Consider the following 27,942-nt stretch of genomic DNA (forward strand, 5'->3'; position numbering starts at 1 on the left):
CATAAATCAGCTTCAAAGTCATGGTTTTGCACCCTAAAATTTACCCCCTTGCAGTTGGTTTTAGAGATGAGTTCCTCCCCTCCTGCACTCCGCACTTTCAGGGTTTTTGTTGGGAAGGTAGGTAATTTCAGATTCTGTACAATGGAGGGACTGATAAAAGAATGTGAGGCACCCGTATCCATCAACAAGCAAATAAGATTTCCACCAATTTCTGCTTTGTATTGAAGGGTTCTCTTTCTACCAGCTTTACTGGTACCACTCAAAGTACCTATAATTACCTCCTCCTCTTCTGTCCCTCTAGCCTTTTCCTCCTCATGTATCAACTCACTCATCTCCAGCTGGTATTGTGCCTCTAGGTCAACCTCTTCTTCACCCTCCATGGTATGTAAGCCCTTGCTGCATTTATGACCTGGTCCCCACTTTTCATTGCATCTGAAGCACAGCCCCAATGCCCTTTTTTGATCAATAGTAAGAGATGAATTGGGAGGTTTAAGATTAATGTTTGGTTTAGGAGTGTATGGGAAGTCAGCACCCTTTTTATACCCTCCTTCAGGTGGTCTTGGCATAGGCTGTTTATAAGGTATGAGAGTGTGTGGTTTAGGGTTCAGGGTAGGTTGAGTTCTAAGGAAAGAAGGTCTCTTGTCACCAGGTCCAAGGGCAATTTCAATTTCTAGGGCTAGGTTGAAAGCTTCGTTGAGAGTTTGAGGTTTAAACAGATGAATAGTGTTTTGAATTTCTTCCTTCAATCCACACACAAAACTCCACACAAAAAAATACTCCTGTTTGATACCGGTTTCAGCTAACAGCCTGGCTTTAGCTCTTTGAAACTCTCTGACATACTCATCTACACTTCCCTCTTGTTTGACCCTCTTGAACTGTATAACTGGATTCACATTATTACGCAATTTAAATCTCTCAAACACAGCATCTACTAATTCTAGCCAAGGTGGATTCGGGTTCTCCTCTTTGTAACATTCATACCACTCCTCGGCATCACCAGTGAAGCTAAGAGAGGCCAATCTTGTTTTATAGTTTTCAGGTGTTTGATTAACTTCAAAATAGAGCTTACATCGATCTAACCAGGTAGCGGCTTTGTTGCCATCAAAAGTGGGTATTTCTACCCTTGGCATATAGACTCTTTGATCGGGATGCTCCCTTTCTTGGCGATGGATTCCCATATCAGTACCCTCAGGATGCCAACTACCTCCACCTCCTCCCAGGGGACGATCGGATCTGTGCGTGGTATGACTACTCTGAGCCGTGTCATTATGTTTCTCTGGTAAACGGGTAGCGATATCCCGTAGTAATGTCTGAAGACCATTAACAGAATTCCTCAGCATGTCAGACTGATTTCTGAGCTCATTGATACCAGTCTCCGCTCCCTGGAATCTATGCTCGAGAGCTATGACATGCTCATCCCGCGACTGAGAGGACGCTTGTGATTCTCTGATCACCTGGTTGAGCCTCTCGTTGATTGCCAACAGATCTAGAGCACCCTCCTCCGGTTGCTCAGGAACCCGCTTTGGTGGCATCTCGCGGAAGCGTTTCCAGGTAAGAAACCTGGCTCTGATACCAATTGCAACGAGCTTGGATCTCGTTGAGGAAATTCAGATAAGAAAGATTCGAGCTTTGCAATTAAAAGAGAACAATTTGAGATAAAGCGATGGAGCAACAGCAACCAATCGCACGAAAAGCTCAAAGCAATTCGCCTATTTCACTAGATAATTTCCGGATACAATTCCACACGTGCATTTGCCTTATATAGGCTATGCAATTTGTAAAAAGAAGTAGGAAAAACGATTACAGAATAGCGGAAAGTAATCTACGATTGCCATGTCAGCTGGAGAGCTGAGTTGGCGTAACTAACTTGAAAACTGAATCTGAATTCTGTCGGAAACGATCCTTTATCCTTCATCTCTTGTATCGTCTCCAGTTCCTCTCTAATTTGGCCTTCTTACAACTGGGACCCCTCTATCAGTCTTTCCCTTCATTATCTCTTCCTGCCCGAGAGCTCTGACCGCGCTGCCCTTACTCTCCTCTTCTCCCATCAAATTAGCGATGCCAACGGTCTCCCCCAAATCACAGCTGCCTTGTTGCAATAGATTACTCTGGAATTGGACAAATTCAGGAGTATACAATTCTAAATCATTGTACAAGATATTGAGTGAGGGAGGATTAGAGAATTGGCATTTTGAGTACATCTGGAGGTGCAAAGCAACCCCAACAGCGAAAATATTTGCTTACATGGTTCTGCATGATAAGATTCTGACAAAGGCAGTTTTAACTTTTAAGAAGGAGAGGAATGGAGGTAAGCCTGGAGTGTGTATGCTGTAGGAACTGCCCAGTAGAATCCACTATTCATTTGTTATTTTTGTGCCCAGAGGCAGTGGCAACTTGGTTCCACTTATCGAACTTACTATCATCACCAATTTTAAAGATTGAAGCAACGGTGGAGAAAATATGGGAAGAATCATGGAGGATGGTTAAGAGAAAAGGGAAGATGCGAAAAAAAGAATGGGTAACTAGATTTATATGCACTGCATGGCACATCTGGAAGAACAGAAATGATATTTTATTTAATAGGCACAAGACAGAAGCCAAGGCACTGGCGTACAGAAGTTACAAGGAAATGGAACTATGGCTCAAGCATGTTTAATGTTTAATGTTTAATTTTGGTTAATTTCGGATTTTCTAAGGTAAAGCTGTTATAGGTACTGAGAATAGACAAATAATCTCAGCTGTACTCACCTTTTGATACATTTCAATCAAAGCACATGGCAGCTCCTGCCAGGTTATAAAAAAAAAAAAAAAAATTCAAAACTTTCTAAGCTATCACTTCTTGTAATGTCAAACAGCAGCAGCAAAAATCATGTCTTTTTCAGTGGCTATATCCTTATAAATTCCTTATGAATCTCATCAATATGAATAATCTCATCATTCATAGCTTCAAAAAGAGGGTGTTTCCATGGACATCAGATCATGTGTTATGAATTATGATGAACATCTGACTATATTTAGTCAGATGTTTGGTATGAATTATTTGATCTGTGTCAAAATTTGTACTTTCGGAATAAAGTTTACAAGACGGATTTTAATATGAATTGTCTGCATAATTTTTAATACAGATTTATTTGTCTTCTAAATTACCTCTAGCATTTGTTAAATCAATTTCTAAAGCAATTCAGAGTTACTAATAACCTTTGAAATATTCCTATAATTAATTTTGGATGAATATTGCCCAAATTTCAATTTTGGAAGGAAGCCATAGATGAATACATTACAAATTTTATTTAATTAATTGTAAGAATAATAGTCCATGACAAAATCTTATATGAATTGTTAAAGTAGTTCGGAGATGCAAATCTTATTTGACAGAACAAAGAAAATAATGCTAAACATTCATCATAAGCTAAACTAAAAATGTCATTACTTCCAAGTTCCAACACAAATAAACAAAAAGTTAATTAATCTCAAACTAGCTAATATACCCTATTGTTTGTCATTTTCAAGACAAACACATGATACCAAATTTATCTATCTGCTATACACTCAATTTTCCTTTACATATATTAGCCATTTACACTTGAACAAATGGCCCGAATCTCCCCTTCGTCATCTCCAGTCTTTACACCGATACTTGTCATTTTGACGAATGACTCGGCCCAGCTGTCAAAGAAGCCACTTTGGCTCTTAGAAAAGCTCTCTGCAAATGCCTCTGCTTTCGGGTCATTAACAAGCTCCGAATCTGATTTGAGTAATCCCTTGCCAGTTAAGAGGTTGGTGTAGTACTGGTTGTCAAATTGATTAGGTGTAACCTGTGATTTGTCTATGTTTAGTTCCCTCATGGACATAGAATGAATTATTACAAATAAGAGGTTTTGTTTTTTAAAACCAATTGTCAAAAGTATGAAATGCAATGCAGAAAGAGTGAGGATATGATAATATGCATATTACACAAGGCCTCAAGCTATGGATTCTTATTTACATTTTTAAAGTTCAAACAATCGATCTGAACTCTTTAACATGATCTTCATATGAAATATACTTGCAGATTAAATTTTTAATTTTTTAGATTTTTTTATTACTTTTTTAGATAGGTAGAAAATCACTTGATTTGAAAATTCTATACCATCCAAAAATGTAAAATTTGGTCTACAAGAAAATTTTCATATGGAGATCATGTTTAACGGTTCAGATCGACTGTTTGAACTATGAAAATAGAGATTTGGATCCATAGCATGGGTCGATCCATAATATGCATATAACCATAGCCTAGTTAAGCAGAAATGTATTAAAGGAAATTACACACTGCCAGGTTATTACATGACAGACTGTTTCGAGATGACAATGGTCAGGTCGAGTATATGGCCAATTTTACAATATATCAGAATATTTTGTTCCTTCTTTTATTTCAATATATAACTTGGGTAAATTGAAAGCCGTTGACACTTAAATGCCAAAATATAGCCAAATTGACAGGAAAAAGATCCAAAACATAGCAAAATTGACAGAAATATATATATTTTCTAAACCACTGTGTATATATACCAAGATAGTGCCAGTATGGAGGTCTATTTAAAATTACCGGGTCACAACTGACTGTGGTTGGAGCAGTAGCATTGGCTGGGCATTGTTTCAAAAGCTCAGATGCGAAGCTTTTCTCCATGGAAGCATCAACTGGTACCAGACTTCCATTTGCATCCTTTTGAAACCGATCACTAAATGATGTGCAGTGTGACAACCCAATAGTGTGTGCTCCTAAGACATGAAACAAGAAAATATTTACATAAAAGCTAATCAAAAGTTCGTTTTGTGGCTTGTTTTTCTGCAAAAAAATTTATTAGTTATGTTTAAGCTTCCATCCCTTCTGTATATTTTGACTGAACATCTAAAGAACTGACAAATAGCAAAATATAAAAAATAAAAAGGAGATTCAATGGAGACTTACCTTCATCAATTAATTTAAGACAAGGTTCCTTACCCTTGAAATTTCTTCATCATTTCATCAATTAACCCTAGTTCTATTATTTACCGTCATAAGAAAGAGAGCATGAGTTTAAACCTTCCCTTCTTCATTCAAAACAAGAAAAATGTAAATCATCTCCATTTACATTCCCAGTTTTTCTATCTGGTAAAAATGTAACTGCAAATATGTGTTGAATGGTCCCAGAAAGATTTGGACCATTCATATAACATCGGACGGTCCTGGTTCAAAAGGAATTTGGCTTGGTTCGATCAGGGTCTTCTACTCCAATTAGATGGTCCAACTCCTGATCAACCTAAAACCACCGAATAAAATCCGTATTGCAGTAAGGAGATCAAAATACAAACGTTTCAGGCTTTTGTGTCATCTATGTTCCTTTAGAAAATGCATCTATTAATAAACAAAAATTAGTTTCTTACCAGATAGGACGACGAGGTCTTCCATGGAGAGACCTTTAGAGGAGAAGGTCTTGGCCATCTCCTCCACTGAAAAACTCGTGTCAATGATATTCGGCCTCACATTTGATGCCAATGAAACCTTGCCATCCTTCCGGCCCAACGGCACTTGAACCAACGGCCCTCCTGTCTGCATTCAGATCAAATAAATTTACTGAGAATTGTGGTCTTGGGGTCAAATATGGTCAAATTAGACTTCTGAATTTGTAGTTTGATCTAGAATTATCAAATGTCAAAATAGTAGTATGTAGTAAACATATTCTTTTCCAGAAATATTGTTTTTCTCAAATTAATCTCCTTTAAGCATTACAATTAAATTGATATTCAGCAAAAATGCCAAATTGCACAAAGTTCTTGGTATATGAAAATGCCAATGAGGTGAAGGTGTTCTGGTAACCTTTGATTATAACAAAAATTATTAACTAATTGCTCACAATTTCCACAGCATCTCTGGCTGCAAGAACAAGTATATCAGCACATGACACGGTTCCGGGACACATCACTTCAATTAGTCTCTTAGCAGACTCAACCGCATCAAATCCACCAAGGGAAAGATTTGCCGGGTCAGTTCTCTCCGTGCCATTTCCTTGAATGAGCACTGAGGCATCACAACCCTATATATCATATCATCAATAGATCAGTGATTGTAAATTAATACCCCCATTTGTTCAAGTATCTGTAATTTTGTTTTTCATATATGCACAAAATCCTTGAAATAAGCTTCTTAGATGAAAAAATTTGGTACACACCTCAACCATACAGTCATGAAAGATTAGCCGAAGAAGCTTTCCCGGTATGGTACCGTCATTTGCCGAATAGAAGCGTACCGTGTTTCTGACAAACAACTGGACATTTGGGCAAGTGAGTGAGTAGAAATCTGAAGAGAGGTCTGAAGAGGATGAATTGGAAGCACTTGTACAAGAAAAGAATAGAAGTAGTGTTAGGAAGGTTCTCAGTATCAGATGCATTTTGAAGCACTGTGTGTTAGAAATGGTGAGGTTTTGTGATAATGGCTATAGAAACAAAAATGGGGTTTTGTCAGAAAGTTTCTTCCAGAGTGTTGATTGTACTTAGCACTGTGAATAGAGAGAGAGAGGAGGGGAGGAGGGAGAGAGAGATACAAAGAAAGAGAAACAAACTATAAGGTTTGACAAAAGGGTCTTCTTGATCAGTGTTCACTTTTAATGCTCAGTAGTAGATATTTTTTTTCCCTTTTATTTATTTTGAATTGGGGCAGGTTCTCATGTTTAACTAATTTCAGTAAATAAAAAAAATACCCAACATGTGAAGTTGACTTGGAAAAATATATGCAAAACATGTGTAAAAACCAACTAAATAAATAGCTAGGTATAATAAAATATAGAGACAAAGATGAGGTATATATTGGTTACAACTATATTGAACTTTGTATGTATGTGTTATTTAATTGTAATAAAATAATAGTAAAAATTTGTAGCACAAGATAGTGGTGTGTAGAGGGGAAGTAGTAGATGCCATTTAAGGCAGCATTTAATTGCTGCCTTGCTGGTGCTGTTGCTAAAGCAGTGCACAAAACAAGGCATTGACGGATGTGTTATGGAGACAGGTGGAGTTCTCTTTATTGTGAATTGATAAGAATCTCCCATTCTGTATGTCCAAATATATACACTTATTTGAATGGCAGCTGTAGAGGTTAATTAACATTTTCATTAAAGGTCAAATAATTGGTAATAAATATTGTTTGCGGTAACTAACCAAAATGCTCTTTAGTTAACCTTAATTAAATTAACAAAAAATGGTTTTTGGTCTTTATGTTAGAAATTCTTCTAAGTTCTAGCTAAGTAAAATATATTGGCAAACTATATACAACCATCATTAATATATAAAAAACATATATTTCAAAATTTTATAATTTAATTTGGCACCTAATATAATGATTCCAATCATCCCATACAACAATTATCACGACCAATTTAACTTTATTTCTCTCTTTCCAGTGTTTTTCTAAACCAAGCATGCATGTCATTATCAAAAAAATTATTAAAATAATTTATAAAAGTACAATACACTGTTACATAATAATATTTCTTTTCTTTCGGGGCCATCAGCATAGTTTATGAGTTCCATAACCATAATAGCTAAAATGATTTTAAGTGTGTTTCGAAATCAACTTGGGTAAATATATTGGCAAAGTAATTTTTTGCTTCACACACAACATCAGTGATATACATTTTCATTTTCTCTTTTGGTCGTATGCTACGTGAAGCCAAATTAGCGTTGTCGATATCTTTCCACATCAAGTTCTTTGCTTCGCCATATTACATGTTTTTCTTGGAAACTGATCTGGCATGAATCATGTGCATTTATAAGGCACTGTTCGACTGCACAGTGGGAATGAGAATAAAAAAAGTTTGAACTGAAATTTACTGTTGTTCATGTGGAAAAAAAAAAAATATTCAGTATGAGTGAATTTTTTTTTTTCTACGTGAACAGTATTTTCAGAATTACATCCGAACAGACCCTAAAAGAGTAACATTTAAGGCGACACTTGGAATCAGCCATCTGGATCAAAGTCTATCTCGTGAAAGCAATTATTTATTCAAGAAAAATCTGTTTGCTATATTTTTTCCACAAATTTAGAAATTAGTTAAAAAAAATTATATCGTGCGGAATTATATTTGTTAAAAATAATTCACAAAGATTGGTGATATATACAAAATTCTCTCTGTGCCCTTTTTGTTACAATTCCTTGCATGTATGTACAAATCAATGATGTTTGAGCTTTATTTTGACAAACATGAAAAAACATAAACAAAATAATACTACCAAGTTAGAACAGAAATTTTTATTTCAAGAAATATATTAAAAAATGGATGGAAGGTTTTGATTTTCGATCCATAAAAAGGAACCAAATCAATGATTCAGTTCCTTTGAGCATATTTAAATAACTAAATCAATAGTTTGGATCCTAGTATCTAAAGATCAAATTAATGATTTGATTCGATTCAAAAACTAAAACACTAATCTTTTTTTATTGAATTGCCAAAAATAAAAGATTCTAAAGGTATTGCGCACGCAGAATTTTCCAACTCTTTCATTTACTTTTTCAGCTCTGTTAACCAAATTGTCTACAAAGAAAAAATGGTTCAATAACAATAAATCAAAGATCCTGAGCAATGAGTCAATGACCCTTACCAATAAAAAAATTATTCAAATGCAAAAGAAATCAAATCAATTCTCCAATTCACCTAAATAAATCAATAAGAATATAAAAATGGGTGCATTTTTTTTAACCGGTAGTATAGCTCCTCTTTATTCGGCGGCCCCACCGACACAACAGACCTCCTGCAGCAGGAACAGGAACTGGAACTGGCACAGCATTGCATGATATTTCTGTATGGCTCCTCCTTTCAACAGCCTCCTCAGAATTGTTTGTTCGAGGCCGAACCAACCTAGATACTACTTTCTCCGTTCGTTTTGTTTTGCATCCCCAATTTGACAGCAAACTATCATCCCCAGCTGACACTTGGCTGTTTCGGCTGTTTCTGGTAGATGCTTCCGGTATATCAACCGGGTCCTGAAATTTGTCATAAGAATATATTAAAATTGCAACATTAACTGACCAAAATGCCCCAATTTAGCCCAAATAAGACAAGGATTTGGCTTATTATCATTTTAAATAGACTTTGTAAAATTAGGGGTAAATATTTTAACAAAGCAGTTTTGGCTTCATGCAGCACACGAACCATATGCAGTGCTGTTTTGATTCTAGAGTCTGTGTGCTGCATGAAGCCAAAACTGCTCTGGTAAAATCTTTACCCCAAAAGTAGCCCTTACCAGTAAATCCTCAATTCGATCAAGTACAGAGTTCACTTTCCTTGGGCAACTAACTCGAAAGATTTTATACAAATTTTGTACTTGATGACTAACATGTCTTACTTAATATTGGAACAATACAATGTCAGGTTAATACTTTAGCCAGAAAAAGAAAAGGGTGGTGAGAGGAGAGAGAGATACCTGTTGAACTACTTTTTTAATACCAAGAGAACCTTGGCAGTTTTCTGAGCCACACATACAAACCACCTTGGGTCCAAAATGCACAAACCTACAAAAGTAAATTAAAAATTGAAAATACCAGTACTAATATTCAGTAGATATGCTTCTGATGGGAGATTACAAATTAAGTTGAGCTTTGATTTAGCTACAGGTCTTAAAAAGCTCACAACAACATAGATAACAAAGAGAAAAATTAATTACTTGTATTAAAACATTTATAAAGTATAGTAGGGATATATAATACCACTTCAGCAACTGAGTTCACAGAAACAATTTGCAAGGGAGAGGATACAAGTACCTATAATCATAAGTCAAGGGTTCATTGACTTTTATGGGTCTTAATGCAAATACGCCAACTCGCGTTTCTCCATCAACTTGCCTGAAAAGAATTAGAGAGAGATAGGGATAGCATTCAGTCATTACAAACAATAATTTCATACAATATTTTGGCGACCTAATAGCAATTTTCCGCTACATGTCAAAATTTGAAGAAGTCCCCTCCATTATAGAAATTCAGAACTATTTTCAGTTAGCATTTGGGTCGTAAACTAACCAAACGTAGGAGATTTTTGTGAAAATTCAACAAATGTTAGAAGCTTTATGCACATTTCTATTTAAAATTTTAAAGAGGCAAAAAGAAAATAATTTTATTTAAGTAATAATAATAATATACCATTTCTCTAAACTGCAATTGGGATCACAACTGTGGTTCAAAAACCTAGAACTGTTTCCCTTAAAGGTGGCATCAATTGTGAAGTCCTTGCCAATTTCACACATGTAAAAATTGGAGTCCCCTCGTTTCTTCATGTCCCATAGCCTCTTTGTACATGTTAAATCATCAATGACTGCAATTTAGAAAAGAAAATTATTATACTTGTAAAGAGAAATTGTAGAGAAGTCATCCTGTTGGTTGGAAATAAAAAAATTCGGTTGAAATAATTATTTTGGTCAATTTGCTAGGTGTATAGTGAAGCTTCTTTTCAAATTTAGAAACATTTTTTTTTCCAAATTATGAGAGGAACTAAAAAAAAAAAAAAAAAACGTCAACTCTCATGAATAGATGACAATCCACTCTCCATCATATATGAACTGTATATTTGCTCTCAACCCATCTACTTTTTTCTATTTTTGCTTTCTTTTTGCACAGCTTATTTTAAATTGGGTTATTTGATAGATTTTTTGCTCTCTGATGAAATGGAAAGGTTTAAAATCCCGTAATAATAATTTGCGACAATGTGTTTTAAGGATCCTTATCCCGTAATTATAATTTGCAGTACATATTAACATTCATCATATTTCGCAATTTATTATTGCGGGCATTGGAACCTTATCCATTTCATCGAAAAAAAAAAATATAATGAAGTAAATATTAAAAATAAGTTGTGCATAACATCATCTGGAAAAGAACCAGATCACTATCAAATTTCACGATACATAATGGAAAGTGAACAGTCATCAAAGATGGCAATGCTTCCATATTGACTGAAAGTAAAATTTAAACTTTATAGTGCTAAACTTAAAGAATGCAACTAATTGACATCCAAAAACTGAAAAAAAAAACAAAATATCAGATTAAGCATCTTACCAACTTGGTACAATCAAGTTAGGTTCAATACAAACTCTTGTCATGTACTGTCAAGTATAAGACCATGCCAACAGAAACTGTGTGGTTTGGCTGGCAGTAAGCAATATAACAATGGATTAGACAGACACAATACAGTACTGGACCTAACTGGCAAAAATCCAGTATATAAATCGAATCATATGTTGGTACAAAACATTCAATGCAAGATCTTTCTGTTTCTTTTGAAAAAGAAAGTTAAGAGAGCTGAGACATACCTTCGCCAATGTACTCTATGACAAAATCGCCCTTCTGCAGGGGCTCCAGAGTAATAACACCCCATCCACAATGCTCTGTCTGAAGAAAAGTAAATTAAATACAACTAAGAAAAGGTACAGCATACAAGCCTAATTTATGTTCTCTGTAAAGCATTTTACCAATACCATTGCAACAAATGAGAAAAAGAAATAGAAAAAATTGCAAGAATTACTTGAAATGGTAATCTATAGTTAAAAAATCACAATGAGGAAATCACTTTTACCTTCACGACTCTGATTTTCTTCTCCTTTCTGAAGGGTTTGTTTGTGCAGAAACCAGCACAGTAGCATGCCTTCGAACAACTTACTGACAGGCCCCTTTAAATGTGAAAAATAGTGTGTTAGTGGAAAAAAAATTTCTCCTAACATAAGCTATGCTTCATCAGGTTTCCAACAATTTTATGTTTACTCAACTCTTTCTATTTTTTTTTTTTGGTTTTCTTTCTCAACTAGACATCCAATCTACATGGCTAGCTTTATTTGCATTTGGTACCATATCAGATATGAATACTTTTTCTTCTTTGAAGTGGGGTTATCAAAATTGAAGGGTCCTTGGAAACAGAAAGCACAAGTAATAAAAAGTTCCTAATTAAAAATATAATTGAATAATGATCCTGACAATGACAAAACCTGACACAAAAATTAAGTAAAATCCATGTAACAATGAAAGATAGACTAAACCTGCATTCACAGTCGTCTTTACAACTCGATTCTGAGTCACAACCCGTGCAGCCAACACCTGTATTAGTTTCTCGCTTCCTTTTCACTAAATATATATCTTTTTTTTATTTCAATAAATTAAGGGGAAAAATCATATTAAAAACAAGACTAGTGCATGTGATGAAGCCTTATATCTAAAGAGAAATCCAATTAGTTTCATTCCTTCCAATACATAATGCAAAAAACATTAAATGTTCTTCTATTTTCTTCAAACATAGAAGATTTAAAGCTTGATCACTGTTAAATTGCAGAATTGCAGTCTAATTAGGGCTAATTAAGTCAATCTCAAGATAATTGCATCATTCAGTCCAGTTTGTGAAATTAGGGAACCAGCAATTAGTCAGGTACTGTATTAGCATGTGTCACATGATAAGGTTTACTAGCTAAGATTAAATGCAGTTGTAATTTGTTAAAGGATACTGCGCTTAATCCGAATAAATGGGTGTGGCTCTTCTTCTTTGTATCTAATATCTTTCTTTACTGATATATTTTCTGTTTCGTCTGATACATCTTCACTTTTAACTGCTATATTTTCTCTTTCATCTGCAGCATCTCTGGTAATGATTGTATCCATGCTGAATTCCTCCTCAAAATATGGTACCGGCAGCCGGTCAAATGCCTCCTACAAAATATATAATCTAAATTAATTTATATTTATATTATATTAAATGACTCGATCTTAAGATATGCAAAGTACACACATACTGAAAAGGAAAATCAAAAGACTTTACTGCATTCACAATTTAGAGAATATTGATTAATCTATTATTATAACCTAGAATTATAAAACTATTTCTAATAATTTACAAATAAAATAGAACATTTAGTGAAATAAGCAAAAAGAAAGCTAATACAAAACTAACCTTTATATCATTAGTGACAGCAGCATTCTGTGATACAGTCACAAAACAATCAAGTTAGTCATTATATTATCAAAAGAAAAAAATAGACAAGAAAAGAATTGTCTTAATAATCCAGTACCAGCTTGATTTATGGTGACCAAAGGTGATGTACCAGTAACAACCAGTAATATGCTGGTACAAATCATTGCCTTACGCATGACCTGGTATCATGCTGGTATGAATCAGAACATTATACAGGAAAGAACAAAATAGACCTCATTTTGAAGTTTCCAATTAGATGGGTGCCTCCAACATACTGCTTGTTTACCGCCTTCTAGTGTCAGTACATGCTCCTCCCATGGCGAACATTTGGTATGGGCCGCAACAGTACACTTCACACACCTCCAATTATTTACTTCTTTACATATCATACATTCCTACAAAAGAAAAGATGAAATGACAGTGATGAAAAAATATGTACTTAAGGCACAGAAGTCCTATACCAGTCAAATACATAGCATACTTGTACCAGCAATTTCAAAAGAACTTACAAGAAATTTGCATAAATAATACAAAAGGGATGGTATCTTCTCTAATTCTTGTGTAAAAAAACAGGAGGCGGCTTACATGAAGAGGACACCTGACAGCAGGTCCTAAGGATTTATGCTTGCTTTTTCTCCTTTTCTTGTTTCTTTCACAATCTGAGACGACCTTTTGTTTAGGTAATTTAAATTTAGATTCGGCACAGGAACGGTGAAATGCTGATTTGCACTTAGAGACTATGCACCTTATTTCTTCTCCAGGATAGATGCCTCTATAGCATACTCTACACTCGATCTATACATAAATTAAAGATACATTATTACAAATAAAATAAAAGCAAGGAGACGAAACACTTTGTAATACACACAATGTCAGTACCAGTGATTCAGATACCAGCAAACATTTGGATCTCAAAAGTTACCAGCCAAGTCTTTATCAGTATAATACATGTGTCTGTCAGACAGTATCTCACCTTTCTAGATATACCATATAAAATTTTCTTTCTTCATTCACTGATTTACCAACCAACAGATATATTCAAGTAAAATTGAGTAACAGAAAAAAAAAAAAAAAAATCATCAAGTAACAAGGGACAAAGAGGAAAGGAAAATTGGGGCAAAAATTAGGGACTCTGAGATTCAAATTTTGCCCCAAGAAAGAATACTGGCAAGAAATTGCCCCAAAATTTCCTCATTTATGGCAAAATAGAACAACCTGAGAACGTAAAAAGTTATCAGATACTCTAAATTGATCTGATCAAATGAAAGAAAATATTCCTTTACCATGCAAAACACAAAATTCTCACCATCCTAGGTGCGTTTGTCAGAAAAGGCAACTGGCATTCTATTTCTGGTGCCCCAGACTTGACCTTCTTCTCTTTCCAATCCGCTACATACTCCTCAAGTGACTTCTCGCCAGTCCTATTTTCACCACTACGGTCTCTCTTGACAACCACCGACGAACCCGCCTTGATCGGTGACCTGAGAAAATCCCAGCGCTCTAAGGTTGAGGTTAGGGTTTGGGCCTGTGGCGAGTGCGGAGAAAAGGAGGAAGTGGAGGTTGAGCATTTCGGGGGCAAGGAGAGAGGCGAGATAACAGGTACCTCGGCGAGTGGCGGATCCGCCATGAATATTTGCTAGGGTTTTGAGAAATCAATGGAAAGAGAGAAGACGACGAAGAAGAAGAACTAACTTAAGTCTGGCTTGTGGCAGTTTCTGTTTTTGAGAATTAGGTTTCGTTCAAAGGACATCGGACAAATTTTATTCATAGTCGTATTTACACCGTTCGATTTGCATTAATTTTCGTGAAGATAGATTTTGATGTCAATCGCACGGTTTATGGTTAACTTTAGATGAGGCTTTGTCCAAAGGTCTTTGGGCGAAAAATCCGCCCAAAAAAATGTTTCTCTAATGTCTTTTGTTTTCTCTGGGGAAAGAGATGATAGGTGTTTAGACCGAAATAGTGGGACCCATGTGTCGGTCATTTTGTTTTGATGACGTAACAGTGTTCCCTGTGTAAACAGAGAAATTTCCAGGAGCTAACAGTAACAGTACACGCTGTGCTAATAATTCTGTGTACTATTGTATGGCGGAATATTTGTATGAGAGGTAATGACTCGCTAGAGTTATATCAAAAATTGAGAAAGAAGTAGGAGATTTGTTAAAAGAGACAGTGCGGGAGAATAGGCGGGAAATGAAGAAGGTATTAATGAAGTTCAAGGCCTCAAGGGGCAGTAATAATTTTACAGATAACCCCTTGAGAAAAAATGCAACTTGTGATAACACCCTCAGTAATTTTTTTTTCTTTTCGAAAGATTTGTTTATTTTAAGTTTAATCCTGCAATATGGGTTTTGTACAAAATTTGTTGTATCATTTAGAATTATAATAAATATTTAAATATTTATTGATTTGAAGGTCAAGTATCTCAAAAGTGTTTACAGCATAACAAATGTATCATTTTGGAATTACAACAAATAAATTGTTTCAACATGTATAGAACTATTGATAATATTTGATTGATATAGTCAATGACTCAATTATGACAAATTTATGACTTTAATAAGGTGTAACTAAACTTCAACAAAAAGCCCGCAATATGTATAAAATGTTTTCCATGAAGCAAGCATTTCATTAGAGCAATCATATAGATCGAATTAGCATGAATAAAGTGTTCAATAAGTTTTTTTTTTTTTAAGTATCAAATTTGCCTCATATCTTTATTTTTGTTTTCAAAGTTCAAATTGTACAAATTGCTATTCAAATATCTCTAATAATATCATAAACTATCTATTTTTTTTTCATTCAAAATAACATAAGCATCGTGTCATAAACTATATTTTTTCCTATTAAAAAAAACATAGACATTATGAAATAAACTATCTATCTTTTTTCTATTTAAAAGCAAAATCAATTTGGACCTTGAAAAATTGATCTTTAAAATTAATTTTTAGTTTGAGCCTTTATATAAAAGCCTATGTAGCATAGCGTGCGCTATAGCGCGTAGCTTGTAGCGCAGATAATGGACATTATAACGGTCGTAGCTGAAAGAGCGCACTTTTATCCCATAGCGTAGCGTTCAAGGTCCGAAAACGCTATGCACTGTTATTGTATCGCTATAGCACTCTATTCAGAACACTGAGATTTACAAACAAGTTTAATATATTACATAGAGCACTTATGCATGTTTTAGTAATGTTGTAACTTGAAATAAAGTCGCAGTGGATTAAAGAGGTTAATTTTTCATGTACCCTAAAGACTTGTCTAATTTCTTATTTATCCTTCAACTTCTATTATATTTAATATACACTTTAACTCTTTTACTCTTTTTACTATTTTTTATTTATCCATCGGTTCAATTACCCACATTAAGAAGTCATTCAAATTTATGATACCCATTATATCTTCACCCATTTCATTGTCTGCTTTCACCTCAGGCCCAACCAACCTTCTTGTCGTTCTCTTTTTTTCTTTTTCTTTTTTTTTCCTTTTTTTTTGCTCTCATAGTCTTTCTCAACCAAAACTAATGCAACAATCGCCTTAACTAATACTGTGGGGACGAAATTGATACGTCCAAATGGTATAGTAAAAAGCTTTATCCTCAAATACACTTTTGATTTAGATTGCAAGTATACAATCATACCGCGTAGTATATTTGTCACACCCCGCGGCCATGGGTTGCAACAGTACCCCGCCGTAAGTATACACTCCATGTATACTTACAAGGCATTTAAAATAAATCAAGCATTTCACAATAAAATAATATAAAAACAGGTTCATATATATATAAAATCAGAGTACACAGTCTGGTCAGAATATAATACAACAAAAGTATCTCCTCCGGATACCTGTTGGGTTTCGAGGAACGGTTCAAACCCATTTAATTAGCTTAAGCTGTGGAAAGAGTAAAACAAAAAAAATTTTACATCTAACTTAAGCTACGGATTAAATGAATCAAGAAGATTCGTTTAATCCTATTTACAGATCTACTCCATAATTGATTTCCTAAAGCATTAAATCTATTTACAAATTAAATAGATTAATATAACAATTTATACCTTGATTCCAAATCTCAGTTGGAATGCAGACCGAGCGAGTAGAGCCTCACCAGGGATGGAATCGACTCGCAGTATCACACGTGTGATACCTCTATTGGTTATCCACCAGGACTAATCGGAGAGCGATTTACTTCTTCTGCCAGAAATACCGTAAACCGCGGAATTCTGCAGAAACACTATTCACCGAAATAGGGACAGATTAAATATATTTAAGACTCCAAGTTATTCAGTTTCACTTAAAAAGCAAAACACGAAATACCGCAGAGTTTGCAAAAATATATTTTTCCGAATCTCGTAATAACCGAAATCAGGGAAGAGAGAAAAACCGATTAACAAAGTAATCAGATTAACATGTGAATTAGCAAGTTTTCTCTCTACCCTCACCCCTCTATTTATAGCGTTTTGAGGAGGTTCGCAAAAGATCAAAATACCCCTCAAAACAAATCTATTTACCAAAAACTCTTGACACCTCATCCTTTAATATGTGAAAAGACCAAAATACCCCTTCCACACCCTTCCACACTCTTCTCCATGCTTCTACACCCCTAAGGTGTCATGCAAGGTGGCATAGGTGTGAAATGACCATTTTGCCCTTGGCCCATTAAGGCATGAATAGTAAAAGGCTTTGATTTTGGGCTTTGACTTTGGGCCTTTAATTTTAATTAAGGCTTTGATTATTTTGGGCTTTTAAACCCATAATTCAAATCCATAATTAACAATTAAAATTCCAAATCATATATATATAATTGTCATGTACAATTATATTTCTTTTCGGTTATTGTTCGGTAACTTTTATACAACGTAACGTGTACGTTTATAAATTAACCGTTGTTTCTGCTTGTCATTCTAAATGACATTTATAATTTAATTATATCACGTATAATTAATTATAACCATCTTAATATTAATTATAATCAATTTATAATTAATCAGTAAGATTCTCCGAGTAGCTCCTATATGGTGTGACCCAATAGGATCTGTGTTATGTTGGTAAACAGAGTTAAAACTGTTTTAACTTCTGTTAGTCATGGGTGGCATCTGGCAACACATCATGACCATCGAATTACACAGATGATGCTGTATTGTACAATATCACGATCCAGTAAACAATTTACTTGTGTCAGTTCTTCTGTCTCATAGCTATCAGATCAGTTTTAAGGTAGATATGTGTCATCCTTGTTAACTGTATCTTTTCTTGATCTTGAGTAGATTATCAAATATAATTACTCTTGTAATTATACCGCATGCAGATAATCTAACTCTATCAAGGGGCCCAGTGATGCTATAGCTCGTATAGAGATACGAGGGACAAATAGTATTCTTGGCAGACTATCACTTCCTCAGCTAAGTTATATATATGGAAATGCTACCGTTATGGCTGCTTTTTACGGACAGCGTTAGATAACACTCACTCATATATATTTCTTAGTGGGAACGATAAATACCTCATACTGTAGAACTTTGACACTGAATGAAAACATTAATGACACGAACACAATTCTATTTAATGTTTCATTCGGGGCCTGTCAAATACCATGTTCCTAGAACATGTATCTATGTGATTAAAATGACATCTCGTGTCAGGTGGTTTGTAAAACTTAACCATCTTTTAATCCACATACTAACCTTATAGCGGTAATTAGTGTTCCTGCTAATTACCTTGGTCAGTGACCTTTTAAGAGTATATATCATCTATATTATGGAGTTTCACAATTTCAGTCATGAACTCGAAATGATCCATAAATGCAATAATAGTCAAGGCAACAAAATGATATATATAAATAAATATTCAATTCATGAACAAAGCTTTATGATTAATTTATCGTATTATTGACTTCTAGATTATTACAAACTAACAATACCAACCATGAGGTCTACCCTAAAACTATACAACAAAATATATATATATATCTAGGGTCATGTGATAGTCAACTATAAGGCCTACTACTCGCGTGCCTCTCCGGAATCAATCGCACCCGTACCTGTAAAATAACCCGAAGGGTGGGGGTGAGAATAAATTATTAGTGCGAATTTGCCACAATTTAGACTATTGGACTTGCAATCAAACTCCATATTCAAAAATGAAACCCAAACCATAACAATTCAAACAGATATAATTTCATAAATAACAGAATGCCAATGCTCAACAACAAGTAATCAAATTAAATCACAGTTTACGGAATTTCCAAGATGAATTTCAAACACAACACATATTTGGCTTAACTCGACTCATTAGGGCTTGTAGCAACTACAGATGTTCTTTCGAGCTGGACCCTTTATCAAACCATCGTCTGTAGGGTTACTGACACCTACAGACGCTCCACCGAGCTGGACCCTTTATCTGACACCCATCTGTAATCGTTTGGCTTAACCGTTTATTAAGGTCTGGTTCAAATCATATAAAGAAAATCCTCTTTGGAATCATTCCAATGTTCGTAATATTCAATTGACCGTCCAAATGCATTAACACGTAGGAGAATGCCACTGAGCCACAGACGTTACACATGGCACCCACGATTTCAATTCACATATCATAACATAATCACTCTCCCTCGTCCCAACCGGTACTGGGAAACATTGAGGGCCATTCACCTAATGCGCCAGAAGGATCCTGGGAATCAAAGCCAGCATACAGCCCGACTTTGCAAATTCATTGGATCCAAGTGCTTAACTTCGTAAATCCATTCACATACATAGTTCGTGGTAACTTTCAATCAAAATCAGATCATAATAGATCGACACAACCAACAACCATACCAGCATGCAAATCACTCAAGTCACATAAATTTGAGTTTAATTTGATTGGGCTATGCAAATGCTTAACACAATTCAATGATGCAATCAATCAGATATTCAATATGACAAACGAATAAACAGTTTAATTTATGAAAATAAAGTATCAAACAAGTCCAAGAATCCCGCACCTGATTACGACGAGCGTACCGCTTAATTAAGGATCGGACGTCTCGAATTGCCCCGCGAAGTCTGGCTCGACCGAGCCTACACCTATATTACACGTATACTAGGTTTAACCTTGCACTAGTGGAGAATGTACAATTAGTGTCGCCTCATTAGTATCGGACGTATGTAAAATGCGACACTAATACTATTAGTGTCGGTCAAAATAAATAGTTGATACTAATGGCTAACAATTAGTGTCGGTCGATTACAAAAATCCGACACTAATACTTTAGTGTCGGCTGTTTATAAATAGCTGATACTAATAGTTGACAATTAGTGTCGGCTTTTTATAAATAGCCGACACTAATTGTCAACTATTAGTATCAGCTCTTTACAAAGAGCCGACACTAAAAGCTGATAGCTGAAAATTTTACAACCGATACTAAAGTTGAAAATTTTCTCGCATAAACCTGTGCTCCATTTTCATTTTCAATTCTCTCTCTCTCCCACTTTTTCACTCATCAAAACGCACATCTCTAGGGTTTTTCAAAACCGCGCATCCCTCATCGCTCTCTCTAGCTCTCCCGCCGCTCAGCCTTCGCCGCCGCTTGCTCTCTCTCACGGAGTCTGTCTCCTTCCACCGTCGCTTGCTCGCCTCAGGCGTCGATGCCGCTGACAGGACCAATTCTGGACACAATTCTGGATGCAATTCTGGACGCGATAGGGGCGAGCTAGCAGTATTTCTGCGATTTTTTATGTGTTTGTCGCTCTCTCTCACAATTCCTCTCCGATCTCTTTGTTAGATTCCTTTTATAACTCTTCTCTCTTTCTAATTTTCAATTTGTTTTTTCATTCAATTTAGGTGTTTTTCTGATTTCTCTTGACAACAGGAAGCTACAATGACCTTTCTCCACTAATGGTACATTTTAATATGGTTCTCATATTTCTGGTATTAATCTGATTGTAATTTTTTGTATAATATATGTTTCTGAATAGAGCTCTCTCATTTGAATTTAACGTTCACCTTGCATAGGTTCTGACTTCTGACACTACTCACGAAGCTGCTACATGGAGTTGTGTGCTTGCTATCACAATTTTATTATATTATGTCATTTTTACTTCTTAATTTTAGTTTTATTACGAGGTACAATTTACTGCAATATAACTCTTATGATGATTAATGCTGAACAAACAAACCAGATAGAGAGGTTAAGCAATCGGCTTGGGAGCTTATAGCTTCAATTACTGTCCAATAAAGAAGGTTATCAATCTTACCTCCGATTAATTAGCTTCCAATTGGGTCCTCATTGGATAAACCTCTCTTGTCAAGTTGGAGAATTCTGGTATACAGTGGTATTTTATTCTTCTAATTTCTTGATTTTGCTGCTTCCATCAGATATATAGTGACATTTTATTGTTCATCTTCAAAGCAACAAAGCAAAATCTCTTTTAGGTATTCTCTATTCTCTACAAAGTTTCTTTATTTTTTTTAGCCTTCAACAGTTATATTTTAGGAATTAAATGAGGATTTCGTGTTTAATTCATGATCGAGGAGTTTACTCGAGTTGTATTAGGGCTTATATATTCCTTAACCAATTCCTATGCTTTGGTACCGATTCTTTTGATTCCTCTTTTCTTCCTAAAAATCTCACACATTTACATCTAGGTCCTCTGCCATATCTAATTTCACTTTGGTAACACTTCATTTACCGGTTCACTATTTTGGTTCCCGTAACAATTCGATTTACCGAGTGGTTAACCCTAATTTGGTCAAAACCTCAAATTAGCCGTTAAACGTTCTAACAATTCAAGATCAAGAGGTAACCCTACCGATTACAAGTCTAATCGGTTGGATTAAACAAATCAATTCACGATTATGCCCAATTTCAGTTTTGGCACGAAAACCCTAAAAATCGAAATCCGAAATCGAGCTGAAATCGGGAAGGAATCGGCAAATAAACGGTCAAAGAAGCTCAATGAGCTAGTCTACAAGCAATTCGAACACAAATCTCGGGTTTAAAACGAAAACCTGACAAATCAAGAAATCCGAGATTTTAGAGAGAAACAGGAAGAGAAAATAATACTGAATAGGAGAGCTAGGAGAGGTCCACGGGCGCTTACTCGGTTCCAGCTTCAATTTCTCGCAACAATCGGGGGTTAGAGAGGGAAGGAAAACTCTCTCGCTCTTTTTCTTCTCTCTTGGCAAAAATCACAAAGAAATGGGGAAAGGGACGCAGGGGAAGAGAGAGAAAAGAAAGAAATTTTAGGCTTTTATGAAAAGATACCCTGAGTGCGGACGCACTCAATTCAGTGCGGGTCGGCCACCCCCACTCAGCACTTGGAACATATTTTCAGCAGTTGAAAATACACAGAAATATACACGAGTGCGGACGCACTCATTTCCAGTGCGGGTCGATCACCCGCACTCAACACTTGGCAGAATTTTGGGCAGCTTGGAAAACACATAAAAGAATACCCCAGTGCGGACGCACTCAGTCTAGTGCGGACGCACTTAGTACTTGGTCAAATTTTCATGAAAACGGCACTGAACAACGAAAATGTCTGAGCGTAATGCGGACGCACTCAATTTCAGTGCGGGTCGGTCACCCGCACTCAGGACTTGGTCAGAATTGGAGGAAAAGAGAAATTAGAATCAGTGTGGGTCACCCATCCGCACTCACACCAGTGCGGATGCACTGAGGAGAAATTCAGTAACAATCCAAGGCAAACAGAGGCCAGTGCGGGTCAGCCACCCGCACTCACCACCAGTGCGGACGCACTGAGACTATAAAGTCTCAAATTCTCAAAATTCCAACGCGGTTTCGATTCACACTTGACTTACTTATTTAGAGAATCATTAATTAAGTTTTAAATGTTTATTTTGTTAGCACGATTTTCGATTCTTGCCTTTAAAACATTCAGAATTTAATTGTTAAAGTTTCGTAATGTAACAATATTATCGGGTATCGAACCACAAGGAGTATGGTAAATACTATGCTTAAACTTTAAATAATAAATTTCAGAAAAGAAAGAAAGAGTAAAGTGCAATAAATTAAATGGGGGGGTTTATTCTAACGATTCCTAAGGTTGGGTTCAATACCCAAAAGAAAGGAGTTTGAAACCATAATTGTAAATAAAAGTAAAAGAAAGGAATTGATTTGCTTTCAAGATTTAGAGATCTATGGGTCTTTGGTCTACAATCCCTTGCTAACTCTTTTTATTCGGTATTTATTTGAATTCATGTATCATTTGACGAGGTTTCTAACCTAATATGTTATTAAGGGTTACTTTCGTAAATTAATAACGTGCCTAGGTAATTCGGACTTCTCGATTAGGTCCCTCACCCTAGCTACCTAGACCCATTGAGCTCTTGTTAGTCTCTCATCTCCTCAAATATTGGTACTTCACAATTAAGTCCATCATACCAATACCCGATTCGAATTGAGATGTCCTAATTAGGATTTGGCTTCACAGTTAGGTCATTCACCAAGTTCCTAACCTTAATTTCTATAGTTCCGGCTTAGATTAAATTGGTTACAATCTTAATCTAAACCTAGGGTATTTGCATTCATAATTTGGTACTATCCTATTGATCACAGTCAATTTTGGTTTTTTCGAATCCAAAACAGGATACTACAATTCAAGTACTAACTATGTAATTAACACAAATTATTAAATCACAGAAATTAACATCAAATCTCATAAAAACAATCATAACAAAAACAAATAACCGAATAAGATATAATTAAACAAGTTCATGCATTGACCTAAACTCCTAGAGAGAGAACTACTCTCTCTTAGAGAGATCCATTACAAAAAGTTGGCAAAGTAAGAAGAAATGAAATAAAAGAAGTGATTACACCATTTAACAAATCAAAAATCTCTATCTTGCCAAATCTTGCTCAGGAAATCCTTCTTCTCCTTGCTTGAAAGCTTTCCTTACTTCAGAATTTATCGCTAAGTATTGTCTGTGTGGAGAGAGAGAATGAGATAATGAATGTTGTCCCTTTGAATGGGAATGAACCTCCTCTTTTATAGCTAAGGACCATGCACAATTAAGAGGCTAGGAAGTGGAGTTAGTGGGTGCTATATTTGGATTGTTTCTCAGGATGCCTTGTCAACATTTGGCTGTCAAAATGTGTCCATGATGCGCTAAAAATAGAAAACGTGTTGAAAACGTGTAATTTTGGCTTTCTGTGGGTCCAGTGCGGATGGCCTCATCCGCACTGCGTGTGATCTCACCCGCACTGAGGCTAAGTTTCCTTATTTAACTTCTGCGAATTTTCTGAGTGCGGGTGGAACTGCGGATGGATGACCCGCACTGCGGCTGGATACTGCGCTTTTCTGAAGTTTCTGAAATCGGCTAAGTCTTGAGTGCAGCTGGGCTCATCCGCACTGCGGGTGGAACTGCGTCCGCACTAGGCTCGAAAAAAATTCCTGCACAACGCTTGGATGTTGAAAATGCGGCTAAGTACTTAGTGCGGCTAAGTACTTAGTGCGGCTGCACTGATCCGCAGTGCGTGTGGTTGATCCGCACTGAGAGGTATTTTCGTCATTTTTCATCATTTCCTGTAATGAAAAGCCAAACAAACGTAGTAACTTAATTCTAGGTGTATTTTATTAACTTTATATTCAAAATACAAGATATTTGATGTTATTGTGTGATAAAAATAAAATTGAATATGTATATAATTTAGGCCTATCAGAAATCTCAAGATTAATTCGCTCTAGGCTAATTATAGCAAAACTCATCTCATTGTTAATATCTTGAGACACAACTACTACTTAATTAGAGTCAAAGGAGTTGACCGAAGTCAAACCATAATTAGAATTGTGATGTGAGAGAGATTGAAGGAGAGGGAGTGATCTAGAAGGTTTCAGAATTGTGCGATGTCATCTTTTGGGAGAAATTGTTCTTGCTGGTACAAGAATCAGTATTTTGAATTGGTAATTAAGTGGATCAGGGGCACTGATAACATATGAAATATAAGAAGATAAATGAGATAGAATCGTTGCTTAAACTGAAGCCTGTGAGCACAATTAACAGCGATTATTAAGATCTTATCTATAACACCGAGTATGGGCTAGCTTTACTGGAGCCAACTGGAGGTCGTTCATGATTCAATTTTATCCTTTGATGACTAATTATTTAATTGAAATATCATAATGTGTTTTTGACCAATGCAACTATACGATTTCTGACTTTCACATTTGTTTAATTTTTATTTTCCTATTAATTTTGACTTGATGTAGATGAATGGAAATTCAGGTATAAATTGGGGTTTTTAGCGACAGCCAATAATGTGATTCGTATAAAATGCTATACAGTGTAATTTTCTTTGGGCTGCTCAGTTACTACTACAGAACTGCAGTCTTCTAATGGGTAAAAAAAAGGCTCTCCTAATAAATCCCCAACTGCTAGAGACCAACACGTACGATAGAAGAAATAAAAATTCTACTAGCGGTTTTATACCGATATTAGACTAACCATCTTCTACAGTACAAAATACATAACCAATAGGAGAACCACCCTTACTCTATCAATAATGCATTATTTACAGATAGAATAAGGATTGTTCTCCCATTGATAATGTATTATGTACCGATAGATGATGATTTTTTTTTTATATATAATTGGCTAGCTAGCATTCCTTTTCTCCTTGAGAAGTTATATGTATATATCAACTACTTGCAGCTAGCATCTCTTTTCTCCTTGAGCCTAATGCTGCGGCGTGGCGGCTCAGTCACCGATGCCTTGTTTCTCTTCTTGAGATGGGGCTTGAGTGTTGGTTTATTAGAGGGTTGAGATGAAGGCCAATATGGCTTAAATCTACCTCTGTCAGAGGCATTAAATCCTGGAGGGATGTCCAGGTTACCATACTCAAGTGGTTCATCCTTGACCTCAGCTTTAACCTTGATCTCAGGCACGGGTTTAGATGCATACCTAACCTGAAACCAAAAAAATGAGTATAAGCCTAAAATGAGTAAAATTCTAAACATAAAATGAGTAAAAGCTTAAAACTTATAAAGAATACATCTCTGATAATAATTGTATCCATGCTGAATTCCTCCTCAAAATATGGTAAAGGTAGCCGATCAAACGCCTCCTACAAAATATATAATCTAAATTAATTTAAATTTTATTAAATGACTCAGTCTTAAGATATGCAAAGTATACATATACTGAAAAGGGAAATCAAAATAAATGCTTCTACTGTATTCACAATTTAGAGAATATTCATTAATCTATGATTATCACCTAGAATTATAAAACTAGTTCTAATAATTCACAAATAAAATAGAACATTTAGTGAAATTAGCAAAAAGAAACCTAATATAAAACTAACCTTTATATCATTTGTGACAGCAGAATTCTGTGATACAGTCACAAACCAATCAAGTCATTATATTATCAAAAGGAAAAATAAAATAGACAACAAAGAAATTGTCTTGGTAATCCGATACCAGCTTGATTTATGGGGACCAAAGGTGCCTTACACATGACTGGTTTCATGCTGGTATGAATCACAACATTTTACAGGAAAATAACATAGTAGACCTCATTTTGAAGTTGCCAATTAGATGGGTGCCTCCAACATACTGCTTGTTTACCACCTTGTAGTGCCAGTATATGCTCCTTCCATGGTGCACATTTGGTGTGTGCTGCAACAGTACATTTTACACACCTCCAATTCTTTACTTTTTTACATATCATACATTCCTACAAAAGAAAAGATGTAGTAGTGATGAGAAAAATATGTACTTTTAAGGCACAAAAGGCCTATAGCAGTCAAATACATAGCATACTGCCATACTGGTACATGCTTGACCTGCATATGTTTTAAATACTTACCAAGGATTACAATAGATCACAGTCCATTTTTTGAAATAACATATTAGAAATGTGTCATTGACGTCATATCTCTTGAGTGATGATTTTGTCATTTTTTACCAGCTATTAGTTCTAAAGATCCAACCTCAGAAGAACTTACATATAAATTTCTCAAAGGATTATGACATTTGCGCAAATAATAGAACAAGAGGCTTACATGAAGAGAACACCTGACAGCAGGTCCTAAAAATTTGTGCTTGCTTTTTCTTCTTTTTTTGTTTATTTCACCATCTGAGACGACCTTTTGTTTAGGTAATTTAAATTTAGATTCGGCACAGGAACGGTGAAAGGCTGATTTACACTTAGCAACAATGCACCTTATTTCTTCTCCAGGATAGATGCTTCTATAGCAAACTCTACACTCAATCTATACATAAATTAAAGATAACTGGGAAGAAATAAAAGCAACGAGATGAAACACTTTGTAATAAACACAATATTAGTATCAGTAGTTCTGATGCCAACAAACATTTCGATCTCAAAAGTAACCAGTCAAGTCTTTATCAGTATAATACATGTTTCTGTCAGACAATATCTCACCTTTCTTGAAATGTCATATCAAAAAAAAAAAAAAAAAATCTTCCTTGACTGATTTTCAAATCAATAGTATGTATATTCAGGTGCAATTGAGTTTATCAGGAAAAAAAAATTTAATCAAGTAATCCAGTGCAGACATGCAAAACTTCATTTACATGCGAAAACACAAATTATCACCATTTTAGGCGCGTTTGTCATAAAAGGCAATTGGCATTCTATTTCTGGTACACCAGGCTTGACCTTCTTCTCTTTCCAATCCGCCACATACTCCTCAAGTGACTTTTCTTCAGTCATGAATTTTGGTTAGGGTTTTGGGAAATGAATGGGAAAGAGAGAAGTGGAAGAAGAAGAAGAAGAAGTAAAGTCTGTCTTATAAGCTTCTGACTGTTTCTCTTCTGTCAAAGAGATGATAGTTGTGTTTAGACCGAAATACTAAACAGATGGACCCATATGTCAGTTGGTTTGTTCTTAGAACATAACAGTACTCCCTGTGTAACATAGAAATTCCCAGGAGCTAATAAGTCTGTGTATTATTTTGTGGCGGGTTTTTGTAGGAGGAATAATGACTCGCTAGAGAAATACTAAAGTTGAGAAAAGAATA

At 35.4% G+C, this 27,942-nt stretch overlaps 4 protein-coding genes across 4 annotated transcripts; 1 reads left to right on the forward strand and 3 right to left on the reverse strand.

Annotated features, from left to right (window-relative positions):
• The first annotated feature begins 2,058 nt into the window (after window positions 1-2,058).
• LOC144560244 (uncharacterized) lies at window positions 2,059-2,656 on the forward strand. Its single transcript, XM_078309408.1, has 2 exons — window positions 2,059-2,308; window positions 2,382-2,656. Exons 1-2 carry the CDS (start codon window positions 2,059-2,061, stop codon window positions 2,654-2,656), a joined length of 525 nt encoding a protein of 174 aa, XP_078165534.1.
• An 810-nt stretch (window positions 2,657-3,466) lies between these two features.
• LOC144560713 (peroxidase 46-like) lies at window positions 3,467-6,531 on the reverse strand. Its single transcript, XM_078309965.1, has 5 exons — window positions 6,189-6,531; window positions 5,874-6,053; window positions 5,404-5,569; window positions 4,586-4,758; window positions 3,467-3,815 (listed from the first exon to the last, which is right to left on the reverse strand). Exons 1-5 carry the CDS (start codon window positions 6,405-6,407, stop codon window positions 3,570-3,572), a joined length of 984 nt encoding a protein of 327 aa, XP_078166091.1. The 5' UTR covers window positions 6,408-6,531; the 3' UTR covers window positions 3,467-3,569.
• Window positions 6,532-8,499: 1,968 nt separating this feature from the next.
• Window positions 8,500-14,670, reverse strand: LOC144560603 (histone-lysine N-methyltransferase ASHR3-like). The gene is made up of 12 exons (XM_078309846.1): window positions 14,263-14,670; window positions 13,542-13,751; window positions 13,190-13,351; window positions 12,936-12,962; window positions 12,493-12,694; window positions 12,034-12,130; window positions 11,577-11,670; window positions 11,314-11,392; window positions 10,148-10,319; window positions 9,773-9,853; window positions 9,436-9,523; window positions 8,500-8,995 (listed from the first exon to the last, which is right to left on the reverse strand). Exons 1-12 carry the CDS (start codon window positions 14,581-14,583, stop codon window positions 8,708-8,710), a joined length of 1,821 nt encoding a protein of 606 aa, XP_078165972.1. The 5' UTR covers window positions 14,584-14,670; the 3' UTR covers window positions 8,500-8,707.
• A 10,927-nt stretch (window positions 14,671-25,597) lies between these two features.
• Window positions 25,598-27,635, reverse strand: LOC144560245 (histone-lysine N-methyltransferase ASHR3-like). Its single transcript, XM_078309409.1, has 6 exons — window positions 27,519-27,635; window positions 26,962-27,171; window positions 26,472-26,633; window positions 26,260-26,286; window positions 25,948-26,019; window positions 25,598-25,861 (listed from the first exon to the last, which is right to left on the reverse strand). The coding sequence occupies exons 1-6, from the start codon at window positions 27,633-27,635 to the stop codon at window positions 25,598-25,600; spliced, it is 852 nt and encodes a 283-aa protein (XP_078165535.1).
• Window positions 27,636-27,942: the final 307 nt, after the last annotated feature.

This window comes from Carex rostrata, chromosome 10, assembly GCF_964058835.1.
Source record: "Carex rostrata chromosome 10, lpCarRost1.2, whole genome shotgun sequence".
In the NCBI taxonomy this organism is placed as follows: Eukaryota; Viridiplantae; Streptophyta; class Magnoliopsida; order Poales; family Cyperaceae; genus Carex; species Carex rostrata.